This window comes from Myotis lucifugus, unplaced genomic scaffold (assembly GCF_000147115.1).
Source record: "Myotis lucifugus unplaced genomic scaffold, Myoluc2.0 scaffold_20, whole genome shotgun sequence".
Lineage (NCBI taxonomy): Eukaryota > Metazoa > Chordata > Mammalia > Chiroptera > Vespertilionidae > Myotis > Myotis lucifugus.
This window is the reverse complement of record NW_005871068.1, coordinates 8,581,153-8,608,272: the sequence shown is the minus strand read 5'-3', so window position 1 is coordinate 8,608,272 and position 27,120 is coordinate 8,581,153. Positions and strand designations below refer to the sequence as shown.

Genomic DNA, 27,120 nt, shown 5'->3' with positions numbered 1-27,120 from the left:
ACAGATAGAGTCTCAAGCATTGGCCAAAAACTGTGTCCACATGGCTGCTCCTGGCTGGATTAAAGTGTTGCAATCCTACAGGCTTTGTAGTAGAGAAAGGCCGGAGAAAGAATTTGAAAATGGGGTTGAGTAAACCAACCTAGAGAATCTGCCACAATGAAACACACCTGACTCATCTTTCTCACTGATAAGCATTCTGTTTGGTTTATCTTTTTTCTGGTTTTTATTCCAACTTCTTTATATCTCGGGAAAGTCTTGATATCTTTGTTATGTGTATTTCAAAAAAGAAGCCCCAGCTCAGACTGTAAGGGGTAAGCAAGAGAATCATTAGCAATGGGAAATATTATTTGAAGAAAATTCAGATGTAGAATCAATGTTATCAGTAGCTTAAACTTGGTAAAAGTAGATAGGCTCCTTTCAGAATGTCATTCGACATTCAAACCACATTTATTGAGTACCAACATTTATTGCCCTAAACACAACACAATCTCTTCAGAGGGACTCATTTCCTTTTCTCATCTTTTCTTCCTCAAATATAAGAATGAAAATTATTAGGCTGCTTCTAATGAGTCATATCATTCCTTTTTATCACAATTGCTATAGATTTTGTTTATTTTTATTTATTGAGTATTTAAATTAACCTTTAAACCTTTGCAAGCTAACTTAGAAATTAATCACTAGTTTCGTAAATAACATGGCTTATATGGAAAGTTTTCAGTTCGTTAATCTTAAAAATGTGCATCGGAATACAGTTCACATCGTGTTGGAAGCTACTTTTGTGTTAGAGATGCAAAATACATGGTGTCTATTTACATTATGTTTGTGTACGTATATAAGTGTGCTCATTGTAGATGGAAAAGGACCACATACTAAACCTGTGGTTGAGCGTCAACCTATGAACCAGGAGGTCACGGTTCAATCCCATGTGGGAGGTGCAGGAGGCAGCTGATCAATGATTCTCTCTTATCGTTGATGTTTCTCTCCCTCTCCCTTCCTCTCTGAAATCAATAAAAATATATTTTTAAACAATACTGAATAATTATTTTTTTAAATTCCTAACTAAAAGCAGGCTATGGCGGGTAGCCACATCCTAGGCCTGTAGCTTCCTTAACAAAGGTTTGACTTTTTGCATCTAAGATAACATACCCTTGGAATGTCAGAGCAACTGACCCTTTTCCTGGACCTCTCAGGGTACACCCACTGCACCAGAGCACGAGACCACAGAACCCTCACTTTTTCCTTGTTCCCCAAATGCCATCTCTGTGTTCTATAAATGTTAATTGTTAACTGTCCTGTATCTACCAATGTCAAAGAAATATTTGTCTCTCTTTTCTACTCTTTATCCAATCTCAGATTTTCCCGCTTTGCTTTCTACCTGCCTCCCTAATCTACCACTGATGAATTTCATGTAACACCCCTTACATCACCTTTGATTGTAATGCATAAAATAAGGGGTAAAACTGCCATTCTCCGGAGCATTTTCTCAATCCCTTCAGATTTTGCGTCCCAGCAATTGTCCTCAGTTTGGCTCAAATAAACTCATAAAAATTCCCTACAGGTTTAGACATTTCTTATGTCGACATCATGTAACCAGAGTTTCTATGTGTATATTGCTGGGCACATCACACCCAAGACATATGTACTAATTTTGTGTGCCTGAATATTTTATCTTTTTGTTATCCCCATTTTTTGAAGCCTGAATCTTTAACCTCTCCCTGAGTTAGTACATGGTTAGGCCCATAATGGATGCTTCGATAAATATTAATTGATGATTTTTTAAAATGTGTAAGTGATCGTCACTTAATGAAATGTAGTCAGGAAACTGATCAGGGGTTTTGGTTCTGTCTTCCCATCCATTCTTGTACTGGAAAAGTAGGTGGATTATGACAGTGTTTTTGGTGGCACAATCATTTAGTTTGATTGCATTAGCAAAAGGTGGAGTCCAAAGAATTAATAGCCGGAAAGTTTTTGGAAAATCCAGTTAGAACTGTTTCCATAGAGTAATTTGAGTGAAAGCCAGATAATAGCTAGTTATTGGAGGAACTCCACAGTAAGAGCTTTGACAAGGACCAGAAAAAGAGTGTAACTGGAGGGTAAATGTGAAATTTGGGGGAGAATCAGAAAGTGGTCTGGCTGAGGCCAGAATCTAAAAAAAAATGCCTCCTGGGGCTAATTGGTCATTTAAATGACTGAAGGTGGAAGGGTGGGAACTGGGACAACTTGAAAAGCTTCTGTTAGTGCTGAAGGGGCCTCAGGTTTTCCTGTTGTCATTTGAGAAAAGCAAGACAATGGGAAATCTCCAGATTTTAACGATTGGCAAATCATTCATCAATTTTAAACACCATCATGTGAGCCAAAACCAGTTAAACAAACAAAAACAAAAACAAAAAACCAGTCTTCAGACTAAATTCAGCCAGTTTGTGACCTCTCCTCTGTGGTTACTGGAGAAATAATGGGAGGAGATCAGAATTTTAGGTAAAAGATCATATGTTGAAATCTTGGGAGATAAGGGTGGAGAAACAAACTGAGAATGTGAGGGAGGCCAGGGTAGGAATGCTGGAATTTAGGGAGATCTTGTTGAGCTGTTTTAAAACTGGAAAATGACAAAGGTGAGGCTGGCATTAAAGGAAAAGGGGAAATTTACTGCTGTTTTGTTTTCATCATTAAAGTTGGTTTTCCACAAACTCTCCCAACTGTGAGAAGGGATGCTAGATTTGAAATAGGTAGCGTCAACCATATTACAAAGAAAGCATGCTTTTCCAATTTAAAAAACAAAACAAAACACATATTAGGACAAGATTTTTTTAAAATATATTTTTATTGATTTCAGAGAGAAGGGGGACGGGAGAGATAGAAACATCAATGATTGGCTGCCTCCTGCACACCCCACACGGGATTGAGCCCGCAACCCGAGCATGTGCCCTGATCAGATGGGAACGGTGACCTCCTGGTTCACGCGTTGACGCTCAAACATTGAGTCGTGCCTGCTGGGCAGGGCACAGATTTTTAAAATGATTTGTGAATTCAGTTATATGAAAACCTGTGCGCAGGTATAAAACTTAAGTCACATTTGATCATTTTAAATGCCTCACCTTTATTATAAGGAGTGAGAATCAGGAATGTGTTCACTTCTGAAGAGGGGGAGGGTACGACTGGTTAATTCATGAAGCGTAGACTCGAGTTGAAGGGGACTGGCCTAAGTTTGTAAGTTCTGCTACTTCTGCCAGTAGTTGAGTGGCCCGTTTGTAGCATTGATGAACACAGGAGAGCGGCGTCTGAAGGTTCTGAGTCAAAGAAAGGGAATCACATTGTTCATCCCAGTCACGAGAGTGGACTGTGTGACTTGACTGTACGTCTCCTGTCAAGAGGGAGACCGGAAGGAATGAGCATTGACTTGATTTGGTATGGTTATAATTGGAACTTGAAGAAGTTGACAAGTAAGGCTGGTCAGAGTTTGAGGGCCAATGTAGTGACCTTGCTGATTAAAGTTCCTTCTAATGATAAGGATGGCAAATAAGGACTTGCGTAGGTAGAAGAGCTTTTGCAATGAGTTGATGGCAGGAAAAAAAAAAGGCAGACTAAATATGGAGTTTGGGAGTAGGCAATGAAGATAAGGATTTTGCAGTATGTGCTTTCAGTATAGGGTGGCCCTCAATTCCTCTGTTTTCAGTGCCTTATCTAACTAACACTCCTAGGCGTAGTTGCTCCTGATGCCCCTATGTCTGGCACAGCTTCTCCTGAGATGAAACCTCCAGCCTTTTGTCAGGGTGAAGCAGGAGGTGGCTGGGGTGCTTGGCTGTGTGGGGTGCTGGAGAAGGTGTTTAGGGCTCTAACAAATCACAACCAAACCTTGTATTTTCAGCCACATCACAGCCTTCAGAGGAACCTGGAGCTTCTAATTTCTAAGACTTGTTGACTATATAGATTGGTATGCTTCTTTTTTAAAAAACATTTTTTAATTGATTTAAGAGAGGAAGGGAGAGGGAGAGAGAGAGAAACATCAATGATGAGAGAGAATCATTGATCAGCTGCCTCCTGCACGCCCCCTACTGGGGATCGAGCCCACAACCCGAGCATGTGCCCTTGACCGGAATCGAACCTGGGACCCTTCAGTTCGCAGGCCAACGCTCTATCCACTGAGCCAAACCGGCAAGGGCTATTGGTATACTTCTTGTTAGACACCCTTCTCCCTAGTTTTCCCTCTTTCTCTCACATTAATGTAGGCTTGGGATTTCTCTGGTCTCCTAAATCAGTTACCACCAGATCATCTTCCAAGCTTCCCAGGTGCTGGAACTCCTCTGTTCTCATCTCCTCTCCAGCTTTGTCTCTTTTTTTGGAGGGTAGATGTTATTTTTAATTCCTTTTGTTGTCATCCTAGTACAGTTTCAGGAATAAGGAGAGAGAAATGAGTCTTCCATCTGCCATGTTTAACTGGAAGTCCCAAGACCCAAATCCTTAACATGATGTGCAGAGCCCAGCAATGGACCTCTGCTTGCCTACCTTTCAGGCCTAATCTGGGCCCACTCTTACTCCTTGTTCTCTGTAATTCCAGCAACATCAGCCTTCTTAGGATTCTTAATGGTCCACGCTCTTTGCTTAAGAGCCTCTTTTGCACGGGCTGACCTTTTATTCTGCTTTGCTTTTCCTGCTCTTCATCCATCTGGTTAATTCCCATCACCCTTTGCTTAAACTTCACTTTCTCAGACAAGCCTGCCTGCCTGGCCTTTGTTTCCCTATGTTTGCATTCTCAGTAGATATTGAAAGGGTAGATGGAAGGATTATAGATAGATGTGATACCTGATGAAGTGGGGGTCCTCCTCCCCACTGGGTACTGCTGGGGGTAGAGTTCTTATGATACCCTGAGAAAAAGAATTTTCTGAGACTCACCGGGAGAACGGGTGATTTTTATTTGCATGGAATTAAGTCCCTTGGTTTCCAAAGTTCCATTTCCCTTAGTCCAGTCATAGGAGGAGTGTATCTGGGGATTCAGTAGAGCTAGAAGCAAAGCCAGTGTCCAGAGTTTCCTTCCCATGTTGGAGTTGGGGCTGGTGTAGTATCAGGCTAGTTGCAGTCCATTGTGTGTGGGGGTCCACATGGCCATGAGCTACATGGAAGAATGCCAGGAAACCAAGTGTGAGCCATGAGCCAAGTGTGCCAAGACGAACCAAGAGCACAAGAGAGCAAGCTCCTTAGTTTAGGGCAGCGGTTCTCAACCTGTGAGTCGCCAACCTGTGGGTCGCGACCCCTTTGGGGGTCGAACGACCCTTTCACAGGGGTCGCCTAAGACCATCGGAAAACACATATATAATTACATATTGTTTTTGTGATTAATCACTATGCTTTAATTATGTTCAATTTATAACAATGAAAATACATCCTGCATATCAGATATTTACATTACGATTCATAACAGTAGCAAAATTACAGTTATGAAGTAGCAATGAAAATAATTTTATGGTTGGGGGTCACCACAACATGAGGAACTGTATTAAAGGGTCACGGCATTAGGAAGGTTGAGAATCACTGGTTTAGGGGGTTAAGTATCCCAAACCTTTGTAGGTTTGCAGTGGCCATGCCCATTCTGGCCAATGACCTCTGTTCCCAGGTGTGATTGACAGCAAGCACCTTCACTAGTCCCCCCAACTTTACTGGGCATGCGTCTATCTTCCCTTTGTCCAGTCCCTTACCCCAGTGTTTTGCAGGGAGCATGCCTATAATGTCTGGCCTTCCCTTTACTCCTTTCCTATTGTTAATAACTAGAGGCCTGGTGCACGAAATTCATGCACAGGTAGGGTCCCTAGGTCTGGCCAGCCATCAGGGCCGATCGGGACCTTCTGGCTGCTGGCCGGGGCCTCCCTTCCCCGGCTGCCAGCCAGGGCCTTCCTTCATTCCATGCCACCCCTTGGTAGTCAGCACACATCATAGCTAGCAATTGAACTCCCGGTTTCCTGGTTGAACTCCCAAGGGGACACTTTGCATGTTAGCCTTTTATATATATATATGTTATTATTTTTAAAAATATTTTTATTGATTTCAGAGAGGAAGGGAAAGGGAGAGAGAGAGAGACAGAAACATCAATGATGAGAGAGAATCATTGATCAGCTGCCTCCTGCATGCCCCACACTGGGAATTGAGCCAGCAACCCAGGGATATGCCCTGACCAGGAATCGAACTGTGACTTCCCAGTTCATACGTCAGTGCTCAACCACTGAGCCATGCCTTCATACGTCAATGCTCAACCACTGAGCCATGCCGGCTGGGCTAATGTGTTTTATTTATTTTTTAATATTGTCTAAAATTTCCCATGACTTTATTTCTTTATTATTTTTTTTAATATATTTTATTAATTTTAGAGAGGAAGGGAGAAGGAGAGAGAGATGGAAACATCAATGATGAGAGAGAATCATCGATCAGTTGCCTCCTGCAAGCCTCACACTGGGGATTGAACCTGCAACCTGGGCATATGCCCTGACTGGGAATCGAACCGGTGACCTCTTGGTTCTTGGGTCGATGCTCAATTGCTGAGCCACACCCGGCCAGGCTCCCATGACTTTAAATGCTGGTTTTCACTATTTTTGCAAGAGCATATCCAACATATGTAGATTTATTACTAACTTGATCAGGTCACTTCTCTTTTCTGGTGATTTGACACCTTCCCCCATTACCTTCCAGAGAGTGAAATTAAAAACTGTAAAACAGAAATATTTACCAAAGTCAAGAGAAAATCATAGGCTAAACAAAGAGGGAAAACCCTATTAGTTGTTTTGTGCCTCCAAATGAAAGTCAAATGGACCATTACTTCAGTAACTAGCTGGTGATTCAACTTGAAAGGGTAGATGGCCTATATTTGCCCTTGTTCCTCAAGTTTCTAGATTTCTCTATTTTTAGGCTAGAAGCAGCCTGGATAAAAGAATTCAAGTCATTAAGAGGAATATATAGTTCAGCATTTTTATCCTTCTGAAGTATGCTTTCTATCAGCTGCCATGGAAACCTTGTGTAACTTGTTTCTTGGAGAGTCTCACTCCTCAAGTTCCGGTTGTGAGAGCGAGGGAGCTCATTACAACTTGGATCAGAGTCCTGGAAAGGCAGTTCCCAGGGAAAGTGGAGTCCAGCCTCCCAGGGGGGCTGGGGCGTGGGGGAGGGTTAGCTTTATTCTGTGTGCATACTTTAGCTACAAGGTCAGCTCCAGCCTCAGCCCAGGACAATGTCACATTGTCCACAGCTGTACCACATCTTGAGGTTTCTGCGTGCATCCTACACACTTTCACAAGGCAGACTTATCTCTTCCAGCTGTAAGCCAGAGGGAGTGGTGCTACAGATTCCTAGCAACACATGCAGACTCAAACAACACAGATGGTTAACTCCCTTGAGTAGGGCTTTTAGGGCACCAGCACTCCATTGCAATTCACTGATGGTGACTGGATATATATTTGTATAGCTTCTGTTGCAGTAGGATGAAAACTAGGCATTTTTCCTGCTCCTTTTTTTCTGGTATTCCTGAATCACTGTTTGAGAACAAGTTGGACTCTGGTGCATAGAAATCTCGTGGCAGAAGGCTTATTCTCTGCAGTGGGTTGGGGGTATGCCGAAAAAGGTGTCAAGGAAGATTAACTTGAGGCAGAATGTGCCACAATTAGGACTTGGAAGGGAAGCAAGTTTGAACTGCTTTAGGGAAGCTAAGAACACTGCTAGAGCTGGAATGTTCCAGATGCTTGTCTTTGATAGTATTCCACTGTGAACCCACACCCTGAAAGAATCTGATCATCCTTGCCTCTCCCATTTGGATCTCTAGCTCCTGGAATTTGCCAATTCTTCATATGAACTGTGAGATTTGGACAGGACAGAGCTTCTGTGACCTCATTTAGAGCATTTGTTCTGAATTCTGAATAGAACCAGGAAAATTGGAAAGCAGAGAAAAATTGGGGTCAGAAGAGAGATATTACTTTATGAAAGAAAGAAGATAGTAGGAAACTAGACCAATGAGTTAAGAGGCAATTAAAAAGGAGGATTAAAAAGAAAGGGGAAGGGAAGAGAACGTTTCTAGCCTGTATCTTCTGCCAAGATGCTTGATTGGCCCATAGTTCAGGCTCCACGCTTTTTTATAAGTAAATGAATGAAAGGAAATTTGGAGTTGGAGGCCTAGTCCCTGGAAACTGCTACAGGCTGATGTTAAGGGCAAAGTGATCTGTTCTTGATTAAAAAATGCATTTCTGTGTCTCTCTGTTGCTTATTTTATAAAGAGCCAAAGGGGATCATTTATAACTGTGTGAGAAAGAATTCTGCACTAGGAAGTATAGGGAAAGTGTGGTAATATTGGTGAATAGTATTAACACCAGTCTGGAAGGGGGGACAGGAATTAAGTTTCTCATATATTAGTACCACAAGGCAGCTCATACCATGAGTTAGCTGAGACCACCCAAAAAGATAAACAATAATGACTGAGGAAAAGAGACAATGGAAGAACCATGGGTCTTGGGGAGAGGGACCCAGGTAAATCAAGTTCTACTTGGCAGAGAACAAGGTCCAGGGAAATGTTAATTCACTTCAAAGAGAAGGAATCTGTAGCCTTTCATTATACCTTTAGGCAATTTATTGAATAACTTTTATTGGTGTTCATCATAAATAAGAGACCCACAAACATATTCCAGAAGTGAGTTTTTGGTCTAATTGACTATAATAGCCATTAAATAATCTTCTAAAGGCCCACAAAATGGAATGTAGACAGATGCAACAACAGTAGACAACACAGATCTATACAGAGGTTATACTTGGACTTTATTAAAATGTACAGTTAAATACTTGACTGCACTAGAAAGTCCATATGAATCACCTGGAAATCTTGTTAAAATGTTGATTCTGATTCATAGATCCCGGTAGGGCCTGAGATTCTGCATTTATAACAAGCTCCAAAGAGATACTGATGCTGTTGGTCTTCGAATCACACTTTGGGATACAAGGACCCACAAGGTTACAGGGTTCTGTTTGGTAGGCGTTGGTAGCCACCCGTGGCTAGGCGTAGGTAAGGGCTGTCCTCTGATCCATCTTGGATGCCAGTTTGTAATGAAAACAAGTCTCAGAACAAACTCGGTCACATGGGAACATTTATTAGCCACAGGACGCAAAACAATCTTAAAACCTGTGCCAAAGGTACAATGAAGTCACAGCTCTGCCTTTTTGCCTCACCTCTAACCACATTCCTTTAACATAGTGGTTCTTAAAGTGATCCCTGGACATCAGCAGCAGCATCTCCTGGAAACATGTTAGACATGCAGATTCTCAGGCCCTCTCCAGACCTAACGAATCAAAAAATCTGGGAGTAAGCAGGCCCCAGGAATCTGTATTTTTAACACTCCTCCAGATGATTCTGATATATGACTCAAGTTGGAGAACCCCTGCTATAACAGCAGGATTCTGTGAGCCATCTCATTGAATTCAGGCAACCAAGAATCCAATGAACCATGGTTGGACATTTTGGAGTCAGACCTAGAGCACCATTTCTAAAGGTGGGGGCCTGCTAGACTCTTCTCACACCCAGTTAATGTAAGGGCCGGGGATGGTTCTAAACCTTTTCATATAGTCTTCCTATTTTGCAAACCACTACTACCACCAATGCAAGCCCATCTAACATTAATTAGGATAATTAATGATACCCCTGGTATAATAGGAGCTAAATATAGCTGAAGCACTTCCAGTGGCTGCCTCTAGAGTGAGGCTTTTTGATTAATTGCTAGCCAACCACCCCTGGAGTGTACATTCTTGATTAAAACAACTGACCACCTCTGCAGTGTAGCTTTACCTAACACACACATACATCATATTGTATTGTCGGTGTGATTTTCTTTTTAATTTTTAAAATCTGCTTTATTAAGGCATAGTTAAACACAATCAAATGCACTCATTCTAAGCGTACAGTTTGAGGTTTTCCTGTTTTTGTTTTGTTTTTGACATATTTTTATTGATTTTTAGAGACAAAGGGAGAGGGAAAAAGAGAAACATTGATGTGAGAGCAAAATATCCATTGGCTGCCTCCTGCATGTCCCCTACCAGGGATTGAGCCTGCAACCCAGGCTTATGCCTTTACTGGGAATTGAACCAGCAACCTTTCAGTGTGGGGGACAACGACCAACCAACTGAGCCACTCTGGCCAGGACTACAGTTTGACATTTGGCAAATGTATACACTCGTGTAACCTCTACACCAATCAAGATATATAACATTTCAGTCACCTAAAAAATACCTTTGTGTTCCTTGTGGCCAGTTACCTAACCCCATATCACACTAGGCTACCATCTGTCTGCCTTTTATCACTATAGGTGAGATTTGCCTGTTCTAGAATTTAATAAAAATAGAATCAAACACTATTTATTCTTTGTTTTTGGCTTCTTTTACCCAGCATAATGTTTTTCTGATCATTTAACATTATTGCATGATTAGTAGTTACTTCGTTTTTATTGCTGAGTAGTATCCCATTGTATGACTATACCACAGTTTGTTTATTCATTCTTCTATTGGTTTGTTTCCAGTTCGGGGCTATTATGGGCATTCATGTACACATCTTTTTGTGGACATGTATTTATTTTCAGTAAACATCTAGGAGTAAACTAGCTGTGTTATAAGATAGACATATGTTTAATTTCATAAGAAATAGCTAAACTAGTCATATTGTTTTTCATTCACACCAGAACTGTATGAGAATTCCAGTTGCTTCACATCCTTGCCAACATTTAGTATTGTCAGTCTTTTTTACTTTTATTTTTACGCTGAATATTTTAGAGTAAATTACAGACATTGTTTTTCTTCCCCCTAATTTCAATTTAGGTTTTTATATTTGGTCTCTGCAAAGGCCATAAAGCTAATAATGTTGACCCAAGTGATTTGGATATGGGTTAAATTATTTCCCTTTCTTAACCCCCAATTAGAATTGGTTTTGTGCCCAGCCGGTGTGGCTCAGTGGTTGAGCGTCGACTCATGCACCAAGAAGTCGCTGGTTCCATTTCTGGTCAGGGCACATGCCAGGGTTGTGTGCTTGATCCCCAGCAGGGGGTGTGCAGGAGGCAGCCAATTGATGTTGATGTTTCTCTCTCATCCATGTTTCTATCTCTCTCTTCCTTTCCCTTCTTCTCTAAAAATCAAAACATTAAAAAAATAAACAGTTTTGTGGGTGCAATTAATTATGGCAATCATACTTGCTAGTATGTTTTTTTTTCTTTCTTTTATTCTTTTGTTCATTTATTCATTCAGTCTGTTAATCAGTCCCCTAGCTGTATTAGACCTGCTTTTTCAGAGAGCGGTCAGATATTAAGTTACTGGGAAATATGACAGAAGTAGGAGACAGGGTTCTTGTTTTCAAGGAGCTTTTTGGAGCTGGGTTCCTGAAACATAAATATACAGAAACTCTAGAAAAGAAATATTGCCCAGGGTGTATCAAGGCTTGCGTAGACTTGAGTAAGGGTATCATCTAAATATAGCTTTCAGCTAGGTGAGTTGGAGCTTGATAGACAGGTGACTGTAGAAACCGCAATAGCAGAAATCATTGAACTGTTCATCTGTGCTGAATACTAGTATGATTACACTTTAGAATATGAACTAGATCTTTATTTTAGTCCCAATTATATTTTCAAGTACATCATACGCACACATATATGTTGGATAAAAAATACTCAAAATGTTAACAGTGCATATATTTGGGTAATGGGACCATGGGTGACTTATTTACTTGATTTTATATTTTCCTTTAACTTCTAATTTTTCCATGGTGAGCATATTTAACTTTTATTTTCTAATCAGAAAAAAATGTTATGTTGCCACTTGATTTTTGCTAAGTTCTAATGGTTGTTTCAATAATATATTCCTTGTTCTCTTTAATCCTGTGTAGCAAAGAGTCACTACAATCAGACCAGGATTACAGTGTGAAAAAAAAATGCCTGAAAACCCTGCAGAATAGTCCACTGTAGTCCTTCGTAGAACTTGGGTGTCTGGATTATCAAAGAGAAAAAAAGATGTTTTTATTAATTTCCCCATATTGGCATAATTTTACTTCCCAAAACTTGGGGCATATGCAAGATTTTTTTCCCTAGCCTATTTTTGTCATTGTTATTGTTGGCAAATTATTGTGACTTTTTGTCTGTGCTTTCTGATGAAATAACAAATGATCTGTGTTTCCCCTTTGTTTTCTCCAGCTGACCTGAATAATGTCAGGTTCTCGGCTTATAGGACTGCCATGAAACTCCGAAGACTGCAGAAGGCTCTTTGCTGTGAGTATTTTACCAGTTCTGGATATTTACTCTTGATAGTTACTCTTTGCTTTAAAAAAGGGGGGGAATGAATTTGGGGAGAAGGGGGTCAGTGAGGGTAAAAAAACCCATTAAAGCAGATATTTGTAATACTTTCAGCAATAAAGATAAATAAAAAAATAAAAAATAGCCTGGTGGGTGTTGCTTAGTGGTTGAGCATCAACCTATGAGTCAGGACATCAGGGTTCGATTTCCGGTCAGGGCACATGCCTGGGTTGTGGACACCATCCCCAGTGTGGGGTGTACAGGAAGCAGCAGATCAATGATTCTCTCTCATCATTGATGTTTCTATCTTTCCTTCTTCCTTCCTCTCTGAAATCAATAAAAAAATATTTTAAAAAATAAAAAATTAAATTTAAAAAAGTGGGTCTGGGGTATTTTCTGTCTTTTTTTAAAAATCCTCACCCAAGGATATGTTTTTATTGATTTTAGAGAGATAGGGAGGGAGGGAAAGAGAGAGGAAGGGACAGGCATTGATGTGAGAGAGAAATATTGATTGGTTGCTTCCCGTACAAGTGCTGACCAGGGATGGAACCTGCAACCTGGGTATGTGCCCTGACCAGGGCACAGGATGACGCTCCAACTAACTGAGCCACATCAGTCAGGGCCTGTTGAGGTATTTTCATTTGGAGAGACAGGGAAAAGACGCTATCACAAGTCCATTTGTAACATAGAGTTCATTTTTTAAAAGTATCTTTGGCCTAATGTTTACCTAGACTATTTTCTATTGTTTAGAATCATTCCTGGCACCATTCTTCAGCTACTGATTTTGAATCACTAAAATATTGATAATCTTATTTTCCAACTAGTGGCACTGGTATCCAGAATTATCTTTATGAAACTTGAATTATGTCCTCCTATTGAAAGGTATTTAGTACTAGCAGTTGTAATATTAGATTGCCTTATCTAAACCAAAGTTTGAACTTTTTAAAAAAATATATTTTATTGATTTTTTTACAGAGAGGAAGGGAGAAGGATAGAGAGTTAGAAACATTGATGAGAGAGAAACATCGATCAGCTGCCTTCTGCACACCCCCTACTGGGGATGTGCCCACAACCAAGGTACATGCCCTTGACCGGAATCAAACCTGGGCTCCTTCAGTCCGCAGGCCGATACTCTATCCACTGAGCCAAAGTTTGAACTTTTAAGGATCTCTTGGGAATACACTACCTATATAATAAAAGCCTAATATGCTAAGTGTCCGGTTGGCCGTTTAACCAATCAATTCGTAGTATGTGAATGATATGCTAAGGCTGCTCAACTGCTCGCTATGACGTGCACTGACCACCAGGTGGTAGACAGTCGACCAGTAGGTTAGCTTGCTGCTGGGGTCTGGCCAATCAGGACTGAGCGAGATGGGCCAGACACACCCTGGAGCTCTCCCGTGTCCTTCCCCGGCCCCTGTCGTGCACCGGTGGGGTCCCTTGGCCTGGCCTGCACCCTCTCGCAATCCAGGACCCCTTGGGGGATGTCAGAGAGCTGGTTTCAGCCCAATGGTGGAACGACTGGTTGCTAGGACGTGCACTGACCACCAGGGGGCAGACGCTCAAAGCAGGAGCTGCCCCCTGGTGGTTAGTGTGCTCCCACAGGGGGAGTACTGCTTATCCAGCAGCTGGGCTCACAGCTGGTGAGCACAGTGGTGATGGTGGGAACGGGCCTAAGCCGTCAGTTGGACATCCCCCAAGGGCTCCCAGACTGTGAGAGGGCACAGGCCGGGCTGATGGTTCCCCCCACAACCCAAGTGCATGAATTTCGTGCACTGGGCTTCTAGTATACAATAGCACTTCACAATAACCAGTTCATAATTACCCTTTTATCGGTGGAAAGCAGTATCTCTGGGACAGGAACAGAAAAAGAAAAAGAGGCAGAAAGCTTTCTCTATCCAGCCTGCTGACTCCGCCCCACCCCAAGCTGCCTCTTTCCAGCTCTGGGACATTAACAGGTCCCTATGGAAATCCTAGGCCTGGAGAGCCCTTTACAACCACTTAAACTTGGCAGTGATATTGCTGAAAAATGATAACTTCAGACTATAAGCTGGAGAAATAAAAACCTAAATTTATTTTCAGTCATGCATCCATTCCATGAAAACATATTCAACCCTACTCTGTGGTAGGCTTTCTGCTAAGCATTGGAGAGACCAAAATTAAGAAGAAAAGCCTACTCTCTCCTTCCAAATAATTCCACTTTTAGGATGTTTCTTCTCCATTTTTCTTGCCAGTGACCCTCTTTGACCATCTTATTGCTGCCCTCCACAGACCCCCTGGTAAGACCCCCTCATTCCCAAAGACTTGGCAGTCAGGGTTCATGGTCCTTCTCTATTCCCCAGTACTGGCCCCAATTCTGGATGACTTCAGCATTGGCATGGAGAATTCATGCATCACTGTAGCCTCTCAGTTCCTTAACTTCCTATTTCATCTCCATGGAGATTCACATCCTGCTCCACCTCTGCCATCTACTCAAATGGTCAGCTCCTGGACCTAATCAGCTGGAACTGTTCCAGTCCTGAAATAATGGTTTAGCTATGCTACTTGCTGACCACAGCTTCTTGGCCTTCCAATTACTTCTGCACTAACTTCTTCTACCTCCCCGAGCAGTTAGGCTCTTGATCCCTCTACCTCCTAATTACCAGGTTCCACCAGAATTCATAGCTTCTTCTACCCAAATGGACTTGACAGACATCACTTTGCCCACATCTTCATTTCTCTTGAGCAGTTGTCCTCTGCCCACCCTGGGGCAGAACCATCAGGTTCCTGACTGCTGAGTATGCCTGGAGTGATACTGCAGCCCTGCAGATTGGGGCTGCTGTAAGATGCTCAGCTGACTCTGGACTAACTTGGAAGATCTTACAAAGACTTTCCCTTTTCAGCCTGGTCGGTGTGGCTCAGTAGTTGAGCATCAACCTATGAACCTGGAGGTCACAGTTCAATTCCTGGTCAGGGAACGTGCTTGATCCTCAGTGTGGGGCATGCAGGAGGCAGCCCATCAATGATTCTTTCTCATCATTGATGTTTTTTCTCTCTCTCTCCCTCTTCTTTCCTCTCTGAAATCATTAAAAATATGTATTTTTTTAAAAAAAGACTGTCCCTTTTCATAAAGTTCTTTTTGACCTTGGATTTAGGCATTATTCAGTTCTCCTGTTAAAAAATCTGTTCATTGCCAGGACCGGTTTGGCTCAGTGGATAGAGCGTCGGCCTGCGGACTGAGGGGTCCCGGGTTCGATTCCGGTCAAGGGCATGTACCTGGGTTGCGGGCACATCCCCCGTGGGAGATGTGCAGGAGGCAGCTGGTCGATGTTTCTCTCCCATCGATGTTTCTGACTGTCTATCTCTCTCCCTTCCTCTCTGTAAAAAATCAATAAAATATATTTAAAAAAAAAAATCTGTTCACATGTTTGTCTCATCGTCTATCATTTCAATTTATTTTAAATTTTCTAATAAACTTTGGAGAAACAGTGCGTTTTGATATTATTTAAAAAATTCAGCCATTTGAGGTTATAACCTTGTAATAAAGTTAAGCCATGAATGTAGAATGGAGAATTTTCTCATTTAAACATATTTGAAATTATCAGCAGTTTCTTTCTGAGAATGACTTTTCTTATATTTGAAACAGATTCAGGTCTAGCAAAATTAGGGTGTATTTACTTAAATTAAGTACTGGATTCTCAAGAATGGTAGGAAGAGTTCCATGTATAGTATGAATATAGAATGAAGAGTTCACCAATCCTTTTATTATTGAAAACACGTGTAGTCATATTACTTAACTAATTGTTCAGTAGATGATGGAAGAATTTCCTCTTAATTTTATATGTACTTGGGTTTCTCTTCCTGCCTGTTTTGTCATTTCTATGCCTGCAAACCATGAAAAAGAGCCATTGTTTATGGGACAGGCAAATAAAACTAGTTCTGGCTAGCTTTTCCAACCAAAGGTCCCTTCTACTAACTCTTACTTTAATGAAAATTAATGATGTTATCTCAGTGATTTCCTGATGCCAGTGAAGAGTTTGAATTACATACACCTTAGAAAATAAGCAGTGCTCCTGCCATTAATTAACTTGGTCTTATTTAAAAAAATATATTTTTATTGATTTCAGAGCGGAAAGGAGAGGGAGAGAGAGAAAGATCAATGATGAGAGAGAATCAGTGATCCACTGCCTCCTGTGTGCCCCCTACCGGGCATCGAGCCCACAATCTGGGCATGTGCCCTGACTGGGAATCTAACCATGACCTTCTGATTCATAGGTTGATGCTCAACCACTGAGCCACACCGGCCGGGCAGTCTTATTTTTATTTTTTAGTTCACAGCAGAGCTCCAGTATGGCAGAAACCCGAATAACACAGTTTTAACCACCATAGAGAATTTGCCATTTAAATCAAGAACACCATCACGGCCCTATAAATGTCCCCACTTTGTAATCAATTTAGAGTTACATGACTCCATCTTGCTTTTCAATGCATTGTGAATGAAAATTAAACTGGACAGAAAAGCAGAGAGAAAGAGAAAATCTAGGTAAGAACGATTTCATAAAGTGGTTCGTATCACTGATCCCCCATTGAAAGTTATGAAGAAGATAATCTAAGCTTTTTTCTTTCTCTTTCTGTAGTTCTGATGACATGTTATAGGTGCGTGGCTTCTAAAATTAAAAATATAGCCAACTTCTAAGAGCAGAAGTAAAAATACATTTATACAAAGTACGTGTATTTAGTTTAGTATAACCCGTGTGTGGTGGACTGTCTCTAAACCATAGGACCGAATATACTGCAGTTGATAAATGTGGCAAATACCCTGCAAATAAGAAGCAGAGAACAATTTGCTTCTGTTCAGCAGCTAAATCGCACAGTAGAGAGATTTTGGATAGCCTGGAGCTGTCTGAATAAAGGTACATCCTCACCGCGACAAACCAGGTGAAAAATGTGCTCCTTTCTTAGTAAATGTACCTCACCTTTGAGGGCGCACTAAGGTGGCATTAGATAGGGTTCAGTTGCTAAAGAAGACTCACAGGACCCATGATAACATGGCTTACAAATCTACAGTCTTACAGGAAAAGGCTTTACTTGGGCAATAGCATTAAAGGCAGGATATGCCTTCACAGCCACAGACTGCCTCCCAGCAAGGGGGCCTGAGAGGCTAGTGTGATTATTTTGTCCCGCCCCCGCCCCCAAATCGACTTTTCCCATATACTGCATACAATTTTTTCCAGATAGGTTTGAGGCCAGGTCTCTGTTATTTCATAATTCAAAACATCTTGAGCACAGAGCCCAACGAATTATCTCAGCTTATCTGGTTGGACAGATAATGATGTCCAAAGAGAGGGGTCCACATCTCTTTTCCAGGGAAAGCACTGCAGTCCTGTTGAAAGCTTGTACAATAGCCATGAGGTGCACACGAGGGAGGGAATGGTTGGCCCTCGGTTGTGGTGCGGAAGCTATTAAGGAGCGCCTTGTAGGTTTCTCCAGTCATCATTGGTTCCGTTCTCCTGATCATCATTCTAGGAAGTTTGCCATCCTTAACCTTCCTCCTGGAATTGGATGCCCTCAAAGTGCTCTCTTTGCCCTAAAACAGTGGTTCTCAACCTTCCTAATGCCACGACCCTTTAATACAGTTCCTCATGTTGTGGTGACCCCCAACCATAAAATTATTTTCGTTGCTACTTCATAACTGTAATTTTGCTACTGTTATGAATTGTAATGTAAATATCTGATATGCAGGATGTATTTTCATTGTTACAAATTGAACATAATTAAAGCAGAGTGATTAATCACAAAAACAATATGTAATTATATATGTGTTTTCCGATGGTCTTAGGCGACTCCTATGAAAGGGTTGTTTGACCCCCAAAGGGGTCACCACCCACAGGTTGAGAACCGCTGCCCTAAGAGGTGTTTTCCACCAGTTTGTCTTTTCTCATTCAAAGCAAATTCTACCTGGCCAGCTGGTCTTCACCCAGCTCCTAATTCTCCTAAGGTTCCTTTATTTCGGGGGGTCTTTGGCCCACCAGACATGTTGTTGCCATTGTGTACTAACATCTTGATTATAACTAGGAAATGAATTTGAGATGCAAAGTGTTGACTTTCCCAGACTAACATCATACAAATGGCAGTCACTCCTAAACAGACTTTGGTTTGGGTATGCCACAGAAATTTCTCTAACCATCCATGTTAAATTTCTCGCTTTTCAATTTCAACAAGTAGGGCTACCAAATTAAACTTAATTCTTCCTCAGTGATCCAGGTGTCCCAATGGTCCCCTCCAGCCATATGAGGCTTTCCTCATATAGCAATGGGGCAAATAGCTATATTTTTACACATAATATTATGACAGATGAGACATATAGCTTATAAACCTTCTACTGTATGCCCAAGACATTTCTTAAACTTTCATCATTCCAATTAATGTCCACACAATGTTTATTCAGACTATTATAAACCAGTATTTTCTCTACTGGTATATGACTGGGTAAATATTCCCACAGAGTCCTTTCCAACACGAGTCCTTAATAACAGAAACAAGAACTAAAAAACATAGCCAGTTTACTATTGTTCCACGGAGTTCATGGTCACAGTCAGAACTCCCATCTCTTCCTCCAGTGTGTTCAGTAGGTTGGCCAGCTGTCTTCCTCACTTCTTGGCTCTTTAAAAAGGGTGTCTGAATCACCGCTAAGGGAGCATATCATTCTAGTTGAAGCCTCTTTCTGGGCACCAACATTATGTCAACTTTCCCTTTTAAATACCCATTTGGTTGCTTTCTTACCTTCAGCAATAGTCTTACCTTTTACTTCCTTGTAAATTTGAATCCACACACAAACTATGTCCCCTGGGCTCAGCCACTGGGCTAGTCCGTATTTAGCTTATGGCAAGATGAGAAGATAAGATATGCCAGGGCTCCTCCTTCAGTCTCTTCCCAGTGGTTGGGGTTCAGATTGGATAAGTACAGAAAAATGGGGCTAACCCTGTCCTGTAGGCAACAAAACATTTGTGACAGTTAGCCCCAATTAGGCGAGGTGTCGAAAAGGAGCAACCTATTCCATCAATCCCTGCAGAATTCTTGCACCTATGTTCCAACTAAGAGCCGTAATATCTTGTTTCGGAAAATTACCAGCCTTTGAGACTCTTAATTGTAGCCTCAGTCCAGGGACTACTAGGTATGACATTGAAAAAGGACATTGTGCCCAGCCAGTGTTACTCAGTGGTTGTGCGTCAACCTATAAACCAGGAGGTCACGGTTCGATTCCCAATCAGGGCACATGCCCAGGTTGGGAACTCGATCCCCAGTAGAGGGTGTGCAAGAGGCAGCCAATCAGTAATTCTCAATCTTATCATTGATGTTTCTATCTCTTTCCATTCCTTTCTGAAATCAATAAAAATATATAAAAAAAGAAAAAGTAAATTGTGGGCAAGTAGGAAACACCTACAAGTTTCCCAGTTGAATTATCTTTTTAATTGTAATTGATCTCACTGGTGTAGCCCATTTATCAAAAGTGATGGTTGCCCAGGTTCCTTTGGTCGGAACTCCACCTGCAGGCCAGAGAGGGCGAATTTGAGTGGAAGGAGATTCTGAGCTTATTTGAGCTTTTGCTAATGCATCCAAGGAATTGAATTTTAGCAGACTTGCCATCAGTTTGCAGTGTCCTCCTAATCCATTTTGTTCAGCTCCTGGAGTTCAGGTTCTACCATTTCCATATGCCACTGGAAAGTTGTCTTATCAATAACCAATTTCAAAGCCTGTGCTACTTCAAACCATAGGTAGCTTGGCAACCAGCAATGGTTCACTTTCATCCCTTTTATCAGAATCATCGTTTTCTTTTTTAAACGTCTTAGCCATGTTTTTAGCTAGGAATGAGTTGGAGGTCTTCTAGACAGTTTCACTTCTGATATTAATTGCACTGGCAGTGGCAGTTAGGGCTCCATTGCTGAAGAGGACTCACAGAACTCAAATAACAATACTGCCCTAGCTGGTTTGGCTCAGTGGATAGAGCTTCGGACTGCAGACTGAAAGGTCCCGGGTTCGATTCCGGTCAAGGGCACTTGTCTGGGTTGTGGGCTCGATCCCCAGTATGGGGCGTGCAGGAGGCAGCCAATCAATGATTCTCTCTCATCATTGATGTTTCTGTCTCTTTCTCCCTCTCCCTTTCTCTCTGAATTCAATAAAAATATATTTAAAAAATAAAAATATATTTTAGAAAAACCAATGCTTACAAACCCAAAGTTCAGCCCGGCCAGTGTGGCTCAGTGGTTGAGCATCAACCTATGAACCAGGAGGTCAAGGCACATGCCCAGGTTGCAGGCTCGATCCCCAGTGTGGGACATGCAGGAGGCAGCCAATCAATGATTCCCTCTTATCTTTGATGTTTCTCTCTCTCCCTCTCCCTTCCTCTCTGAAATCAATTTAAAAAAATTTTAATAAACCACCTAAAATTCATTGCAGGCAAACGCTACAATATACCAACAACATAAAAATGAGGATATGTATCACAACCACATCATAAGGTCCAGAGAGGCCAGGTGTAAGCTCCAAGTGCTCCCTCTCTAAGGGCCACACCAGGATGCACTTTCTCTCTTGGATCAAGAACCACCACTTATGATTTCATTTTGGACACCAGGGAACACATATTAAATGTCTTAGACAGGGTTCCTGATAGCCTGCTGGTAACCTGGGCTTATTCTTCTCTACGTAGCCAGTCCCAAGCACAGTGGCCTCCATGGGTCTCGCTGAGACTAGGTAAAAATGGCCAGTGTTACTGCTAGCAATAAACAGTAGTGATAACCTGTAACCCATGTCTACACATCAACACAAAAAGTCACTTCTGCATTATGTAGCTCTTTCACCAAAGCATCTCAGGCCTACTCCAGAGTGTAATTAACTCTCACAGCACAGATAACTACATCAAAGTACATTGACTTTTCCATTTGCTTGGAAAGTCCTTTAGCCTGAAGTGTAAGCTGCCTATAGAGTGACTTGGTGTGACATCAACAACAGCCTCCTCTGGGCAAAAAAATTCAGCAAAACATAGCAGTTATCCTATCATAACCCACCTCCTTTTCTGTCTACACCAATTAGGTTACAGGATTATTTTATATTAACATAGAGTATTCAGGTTTACCTGTGGGATGAGCTTGGAGTTGTGTTGGCACCATGGGACTTATTCTAACCAACTTTTTGGTGCTTCTTTTTTCTACTGTTATCACTAGTAGGGAATGAAGACTGGTTTTCTTTTTCAGTATAGTCTCTGAGGACACCCTCTGCGACACCCTTTCTGCTTTTCAGTATGTACCTCCATGAGGAATCCGGAAACCTGGGTGTCAGCAAGTCTTTTTATCTCTAGTCTCCATTTTCTCTATTACAAAATGATTCTAAATGGGCCTTCTAGATCTCAAAGCCGATGATTCTGTAAAAGACCAAAAAAATTGCCCGGCTGGCATGGCTCAGTTGAGCATCGACCTATGAACCAGGAGGTCACAGTTCAATTCCCAGTCAGGGCACATGCCTGGGTTGTGGGCTCAATGCCCAGTAGATGGTGTGCAGGAGGCAGCCGATCAGTGATTCTTATCATTGATGTTTCTCTCTCTCTCTTCCTCTCCCACTTTGAAATCAATAAAAATATATTAAAAAAAGAGAGGGTATATTAGAACATACTTAGGTTTTAATGTAGTTTTAAAATATATTCCCTAAAGGATATGCACTAAAGGATATATATTCCCCCTCCCAAGTGGGAATTCCTAGGTTGAGGTACAAAGATAATTTTTATAAAGTTATGTCTGTTGGTTGCTTGTTGAGGCTTCATTATGTTTAATGTTTCATCAAAAAATCTTAATATATTCTATAAGATGTTTGTTTTGGACACTTAAGTGTATATCTGTGTAGCAATTAAATCATCCTTATTGATTTTTCACCTCTTTTTAGCCCCATAGTTCCAGCTATGCATACCTAAATAGATGTCTTTTAAAAATTGTTCCATGAAAGTGGAATTCTGTTTGATATGTTTGTTTTGGGAAGTGTGTTTTCCAATGTTCTGTGATGGATTGTACTTGTGTTTAAGCACATCTGGTTTTAGCGGAGCACACTGCACAGTATTTATTTCCTAACTATGTCATCTTCTGCTCCTGTTATTTCGGAGCAATTTCTTTGCTCCACTCCAGAGCTATTTATACTTCAAATTTTCTATTCTGCGTGTTACCCATTCACCTGTACAGAGATAAGAGTAGACCCGATAAAAAGAAATTCATGCAATTTTGCTGTCAGTGTGTATGTTTCCATCACAATGGTAAATTAGACTCAATACAAAAGTGAGTCTAAAAATTCTCACTTGTTGGTTCTTATGTCCTTAGGTCTAAAGCAAAATATTTATTACGATTAAGGCAGAGTAACAAAAGAAAATAATAAACTTCAAACCTCCCATAGCTTCCTTCAGTGTATAAAGAAACATCTTAGGAATGTTGGTGTTTAGAAGAAATCTATTCCTCTCTTCCACTAATGGAAATGGTGGGCTGAATTTCTAAGTGCTCTCACTACCTGCGCCTGAAACTGTGCCCATAGAAGAGAAAATGAAAATTTGAGTTATTTTTTCTCTACACCTCTCTCCAGTCTCCCATGCAGTCCCCACTCCGCCTTTGCTTCCTTGTGTCCTCCTTCGTGCTTTCATTGTTATTTTTAAAATTCTTTATTCTTTTTTCTACCTGCCTTCCTCTCAAATCAAGTTATGTTCCTTTCTGCTACTTTAAGCAACGTCTCAGCTTCCGTGTAAAGAGGTCATTATCTTGAAAGTATTTTTAAGCAAAAGGAGGGGGGTCTGTAGAGTAGCAAAACTCTCCACCCCAAAATGTGTCTCTTTGTCACGTGGAATACTTTGCATTGAAAACACAGACTCAGGAAGAACCTTTGACCTTGCCCCTAACTGCATAAAAGAATTTAGATAGATTTGCTCCAGGCAGGGAGCTATTCGTTTAATATGAAGTAGGTGTGATAGGGAGGAACCTAGCAAGGCCCATTCGATCAAAGTCCTCTCTGTGTCCCACAGTTTCTGTATGGCCCAGCAAACATGTTTTTACTAAACATTAACTCTTTTTATCTTCCTGTGAATTGCCTCACTTCCCTTTGAAGTTCCAAACCTCTACCTCCTTCTCCTTAGTCCAGACTCCAGAATGACAATTATACCTCATTTTGCCTTACTGTCTTTGGAATTTTCATGTTTATGTGGATTCCCCATTTACACAAAATTAAATATCTTTTTTTCCTCCTGTTAATCTGTTTCATATGAATTTAATTCTTAGACTAGCCAGAAGAACTTAGAAGGGTACAGAAAAAATTTTCTCTTCCCCAACGGCTTTTGCCTTGATAGGATGAGTGCTCATCCAGGGCCTTCTAGGGAAATTGGTAAAGGAATCACAGAGCTTTGCTCTCCGGGATGAAAAACAAAGACCCCCCGGCTCCCACCACCAGGTCATGTTTCTAGGGAAACTTGGAAAGTTACTATTTTCCTTTTTTTAAGGTGAAAACTATGTACTACATAGGTATTAACCTACATAGGATATTAACCACTATTTTGTTTTTTCCTTAACATTTACTTAGAACCAGTCACAAATAGCTGGTGAAATACAGTAAAGCCTTAAATTTACATCTGCTTAGTTTTGGGCAAGCTGTTTATAGACTGGGTTGGCCGGTGTTTAGCTGCAGTAACATTTATCATTGTATTGCTTCCCCCCCCCCCCGCCCCCCACCCCAGATGCGTGAGAAATTTACTTAATTACCATTGATTCTTTCTCTCAAAGGACTGAGAATTCAGACCAGAGCTTAGGTGTATAAGGTGTTATAAAAGCATGTTGTTGCATTTCCAATTTGCCTAATAAGCCTGCTTTAGAAAAAAAAAAGCATCTTTTCGTGCACTTTTCAATAAAGCATGCAATATGCTGATGTTGGACAAGGTTGAGATTTCACTTCTGTTAAATTTTTGTCTTCCAGCATATGAATAAATACCACCTCACATCAAGGGACCCCCCCACCCCCGTCCCTCTTCCCCGCCCCGCCACTCAAAGTTCTTAGAGGATTTGAAAAGTACAATGTAAAATACAATCTGAAAGTGAAAGAAGAAATCGCTTGGATGGATTGTGCAGTTACTTTAGTTTGCCTATGGAAAGTTTTAGTGAAGTTGATTATTTTTTTCACCTAATATTAAGGTAGCAGAAAGATTGTGAGGTGACTAATATTTTAAGGAGAAAAATGCTTAATAATTATAAATGCATAACTGGAAATAGAGTTTACACAACCCTAACCATACAGATTAATCAAACTGACCTTCTCTAATACTAATACAAGAAAATATGGTCAGGAATTTTTTCAAAATCTCTAGTAAAATAGTTTTTTTCCTTATTCATTTGAAAATGACTTGGTTTATGTAGAACTCGATAGGCCCCCTCAACTCTCAAATATTTCCCAATACTTTAAAAATGGGAACTGTCTCTTTGCTCACATCTTCATCTAGTCAATGCCAGTGACATGTGAGAACAACCTCAGATCCTGAATGCTCATCAAAGTCGGCAAACTTAGAGCTGAAGGATGAAAACAAAACACTTTAAAAGAGGGTAGAGTTTGCCCGGCCAGCGTGGCTCAGCGGTTGAGTGTCAGCCTATGAACCAGGAGCTCATGGTTCAATTCCTGGTCAGGGCACATGCCCGGGTTGCAAGCTTGATGTGCAGGAGGCAGCTGATCAGTGATTATCTCTCATCATTGATATTTCTATCTTTTTCTCCCTCTCCCTTCCTCTTTGAAATTAATAAAAATATATTTAAAAAATAATAAAAGAGGGTAGGGTTTGAAGTCTGTATGGGATCAGGTGGATACTTGAAATATCGGGGAACCACTTTGTAGAGTATATGATTGGTTAGGCTAAGTCTGTATACTTGAAACTAATACAACATGATATTGAATGTCAATGGTAATTGAAAAATAACAAATAAATACATAAAAGAGCGTAGGGTTCGGATTAGGTGTTCACTAAGGGGTATGAGACATCTCTACCAGATTCTCCAAGGAAAAGAAAAAATAGTGAAAGGAGGATTTCCCCCCCTTGAATCGCTTGTGATTTTCTGTGGCTTTTGCAGTGGATCTCTTGAGCCTGTCAGCCGCATGTGATGCCTTGGATCAGCACAACCTCAAGCAAAATGACCAGCCCATGGACATCCTGCAGATCATTAATTGTTTGACCACTATTTATGACCGCCTGGAGCAAGAGCACAACAATCTGGTCAACGTCCCTCTCTGCGTGGATATGTGTCTCAATTGGCTGCTGAATGTTTATGACACGTACGTACAGCAAGCTTGTCTTTCAGACTCTGTCACAGGAGGCTTAGTGGGCAGAATGGTGCCGGTTTAATTAGCAGCACAACAGGGCCCCAGTCTAGAAATATGGTCCTCAGGTTGAAAGTTTCATGAAGCTGTGTGACCTAATGCTGTCCCTGTGAGAAATCATTTTTGCATTTATTGGAACCGAAACTATTTTGTCTTGACAAGCTAGGAGGTAAGAGCTAGGACATTGATTGTTTTCAGATTAGAAAACAAACAAAACCCTGAGATACGAATTTTTTTCAATGACTCCACATGTAGCCATTGGTCCTTTCCCTTTGTTGCCTGTGTGTTTTGAGTCCCCCGCCCCATCTACTTTGGGGGTGGCTTCCTCTCACTGGCAGATGTGTTCCTGGAGATGCTGCCGAACCTGTCACCAGATCCAAATACTCAGGAGATTTTTGCAAGAGATGAGTTGATAAGCCACAGAAAATGAAAACAAGCCCTTAATTCAGCAAACTCAGCTCCTCAAATGAAGGAAGTTTTGAATTAAAAATAGAGAGAGAGAGAAATGTTTCAATGGGACCTCCATTCATCACTCCTTAGATAGCACTCGTTTATTTCTTTGGGATTGCACACAGGAGAGATCCCCAGTTGGAATTTTTGTCTTGAGCTTAATGAAGACAGTTGAGGAAGGTAGCAGAAGGACTTGGTCTTAATTTTGACTGAATTCTTAGACATCAGAATTATTACATGCCTCATTTCCCATGTCAGAAAGAACATCTCCCCATTTGGAAATCTTGGAGGGTTTTTGAAAAGGAGTTGCAATCAACTACTTTGCCTTTTGCCTTTGTGGTGGATTTCCAACACCTCCTGGATTAAAATGTATACGCTTTTTTCTTTGTTATTTTTTAGAAGGTATTGCTTTTTAAATTTTAAGATCACCTGGCTATTGAAATCTGATCGGTATCTACCATGCCTGTAATTGTGGATTACCCTTACATTTGCTTTGATAAGGGTTTGTATTCAGGTCTTCTCTCAGATATATTTTAGCACTGTTTTCTCTGGAGATGACATGTGAATGGATTCTGAATATATAACTTTATTTCTACCTGCCTGAAAATTTTTTGAGTACAGTTTATTTCCTTGAAGATCTGAGTTACTGTACTAAGTTTATTTGTTTTGCCTTTTCTAAAGAGTAGAAAATGATAAGAAAATCTTCCAACAATAGTAATATTGTTAATGCATTAGAATCCAGGATTTCTGTTTGACTAAGAGATTTAGTAAATTGTATCAGTTGAAAGTTGAGCATATTGTTCACCAAAAATAACCTGCAACTGGGACCTATCCTTTGTAATTTCAAAGTGCTAAATTAAGAATTAGTCTACTTTTTTGAAAACCAATATCTAATGTTCAGTTGTTTTCCATAACAAAAGCTGAAAATTATTGAAAGACATTTTTCACAAAATGAAAAATTTTTATTATTTAAAATTTTTCCCATGGATTTAATGAACTTAATAAATGTGTCAAGTGGAATGCTTTATTTCAGTTTTAT

At 40.9% G+C, this 27,120-nt stretch overlaps 1 protein-coding gene across 4 annotated transcripts in view; it reads left to right on the top strand.

Annotated features, from left to right (window-relative positions):
• The window catches only part of DMD (dystrophin), a 2,279,750-nt gene that overhangs the window by 2,156,696 nt on the left and 95,934 nt on the right, over positions 1–27,120 (top strand). For all 4 annotated transcript variants that reach the window (XM_023751347.1, XM_006085660.3, XM_006085662.3 and 1 more), the window contains 2 exons: positions 12,180–12,254; positions 25,385–25,586. In XM_023751347.1, the coding sequence (XP_023607115.1) occupies positions 12,180–12,254; positions 25,385–25,586 (277 nt within the window). The remainder of the gene's footprint in view (positions 1–12,179; positions 12,255–25,384; positions 25,587–27,120) is intronic.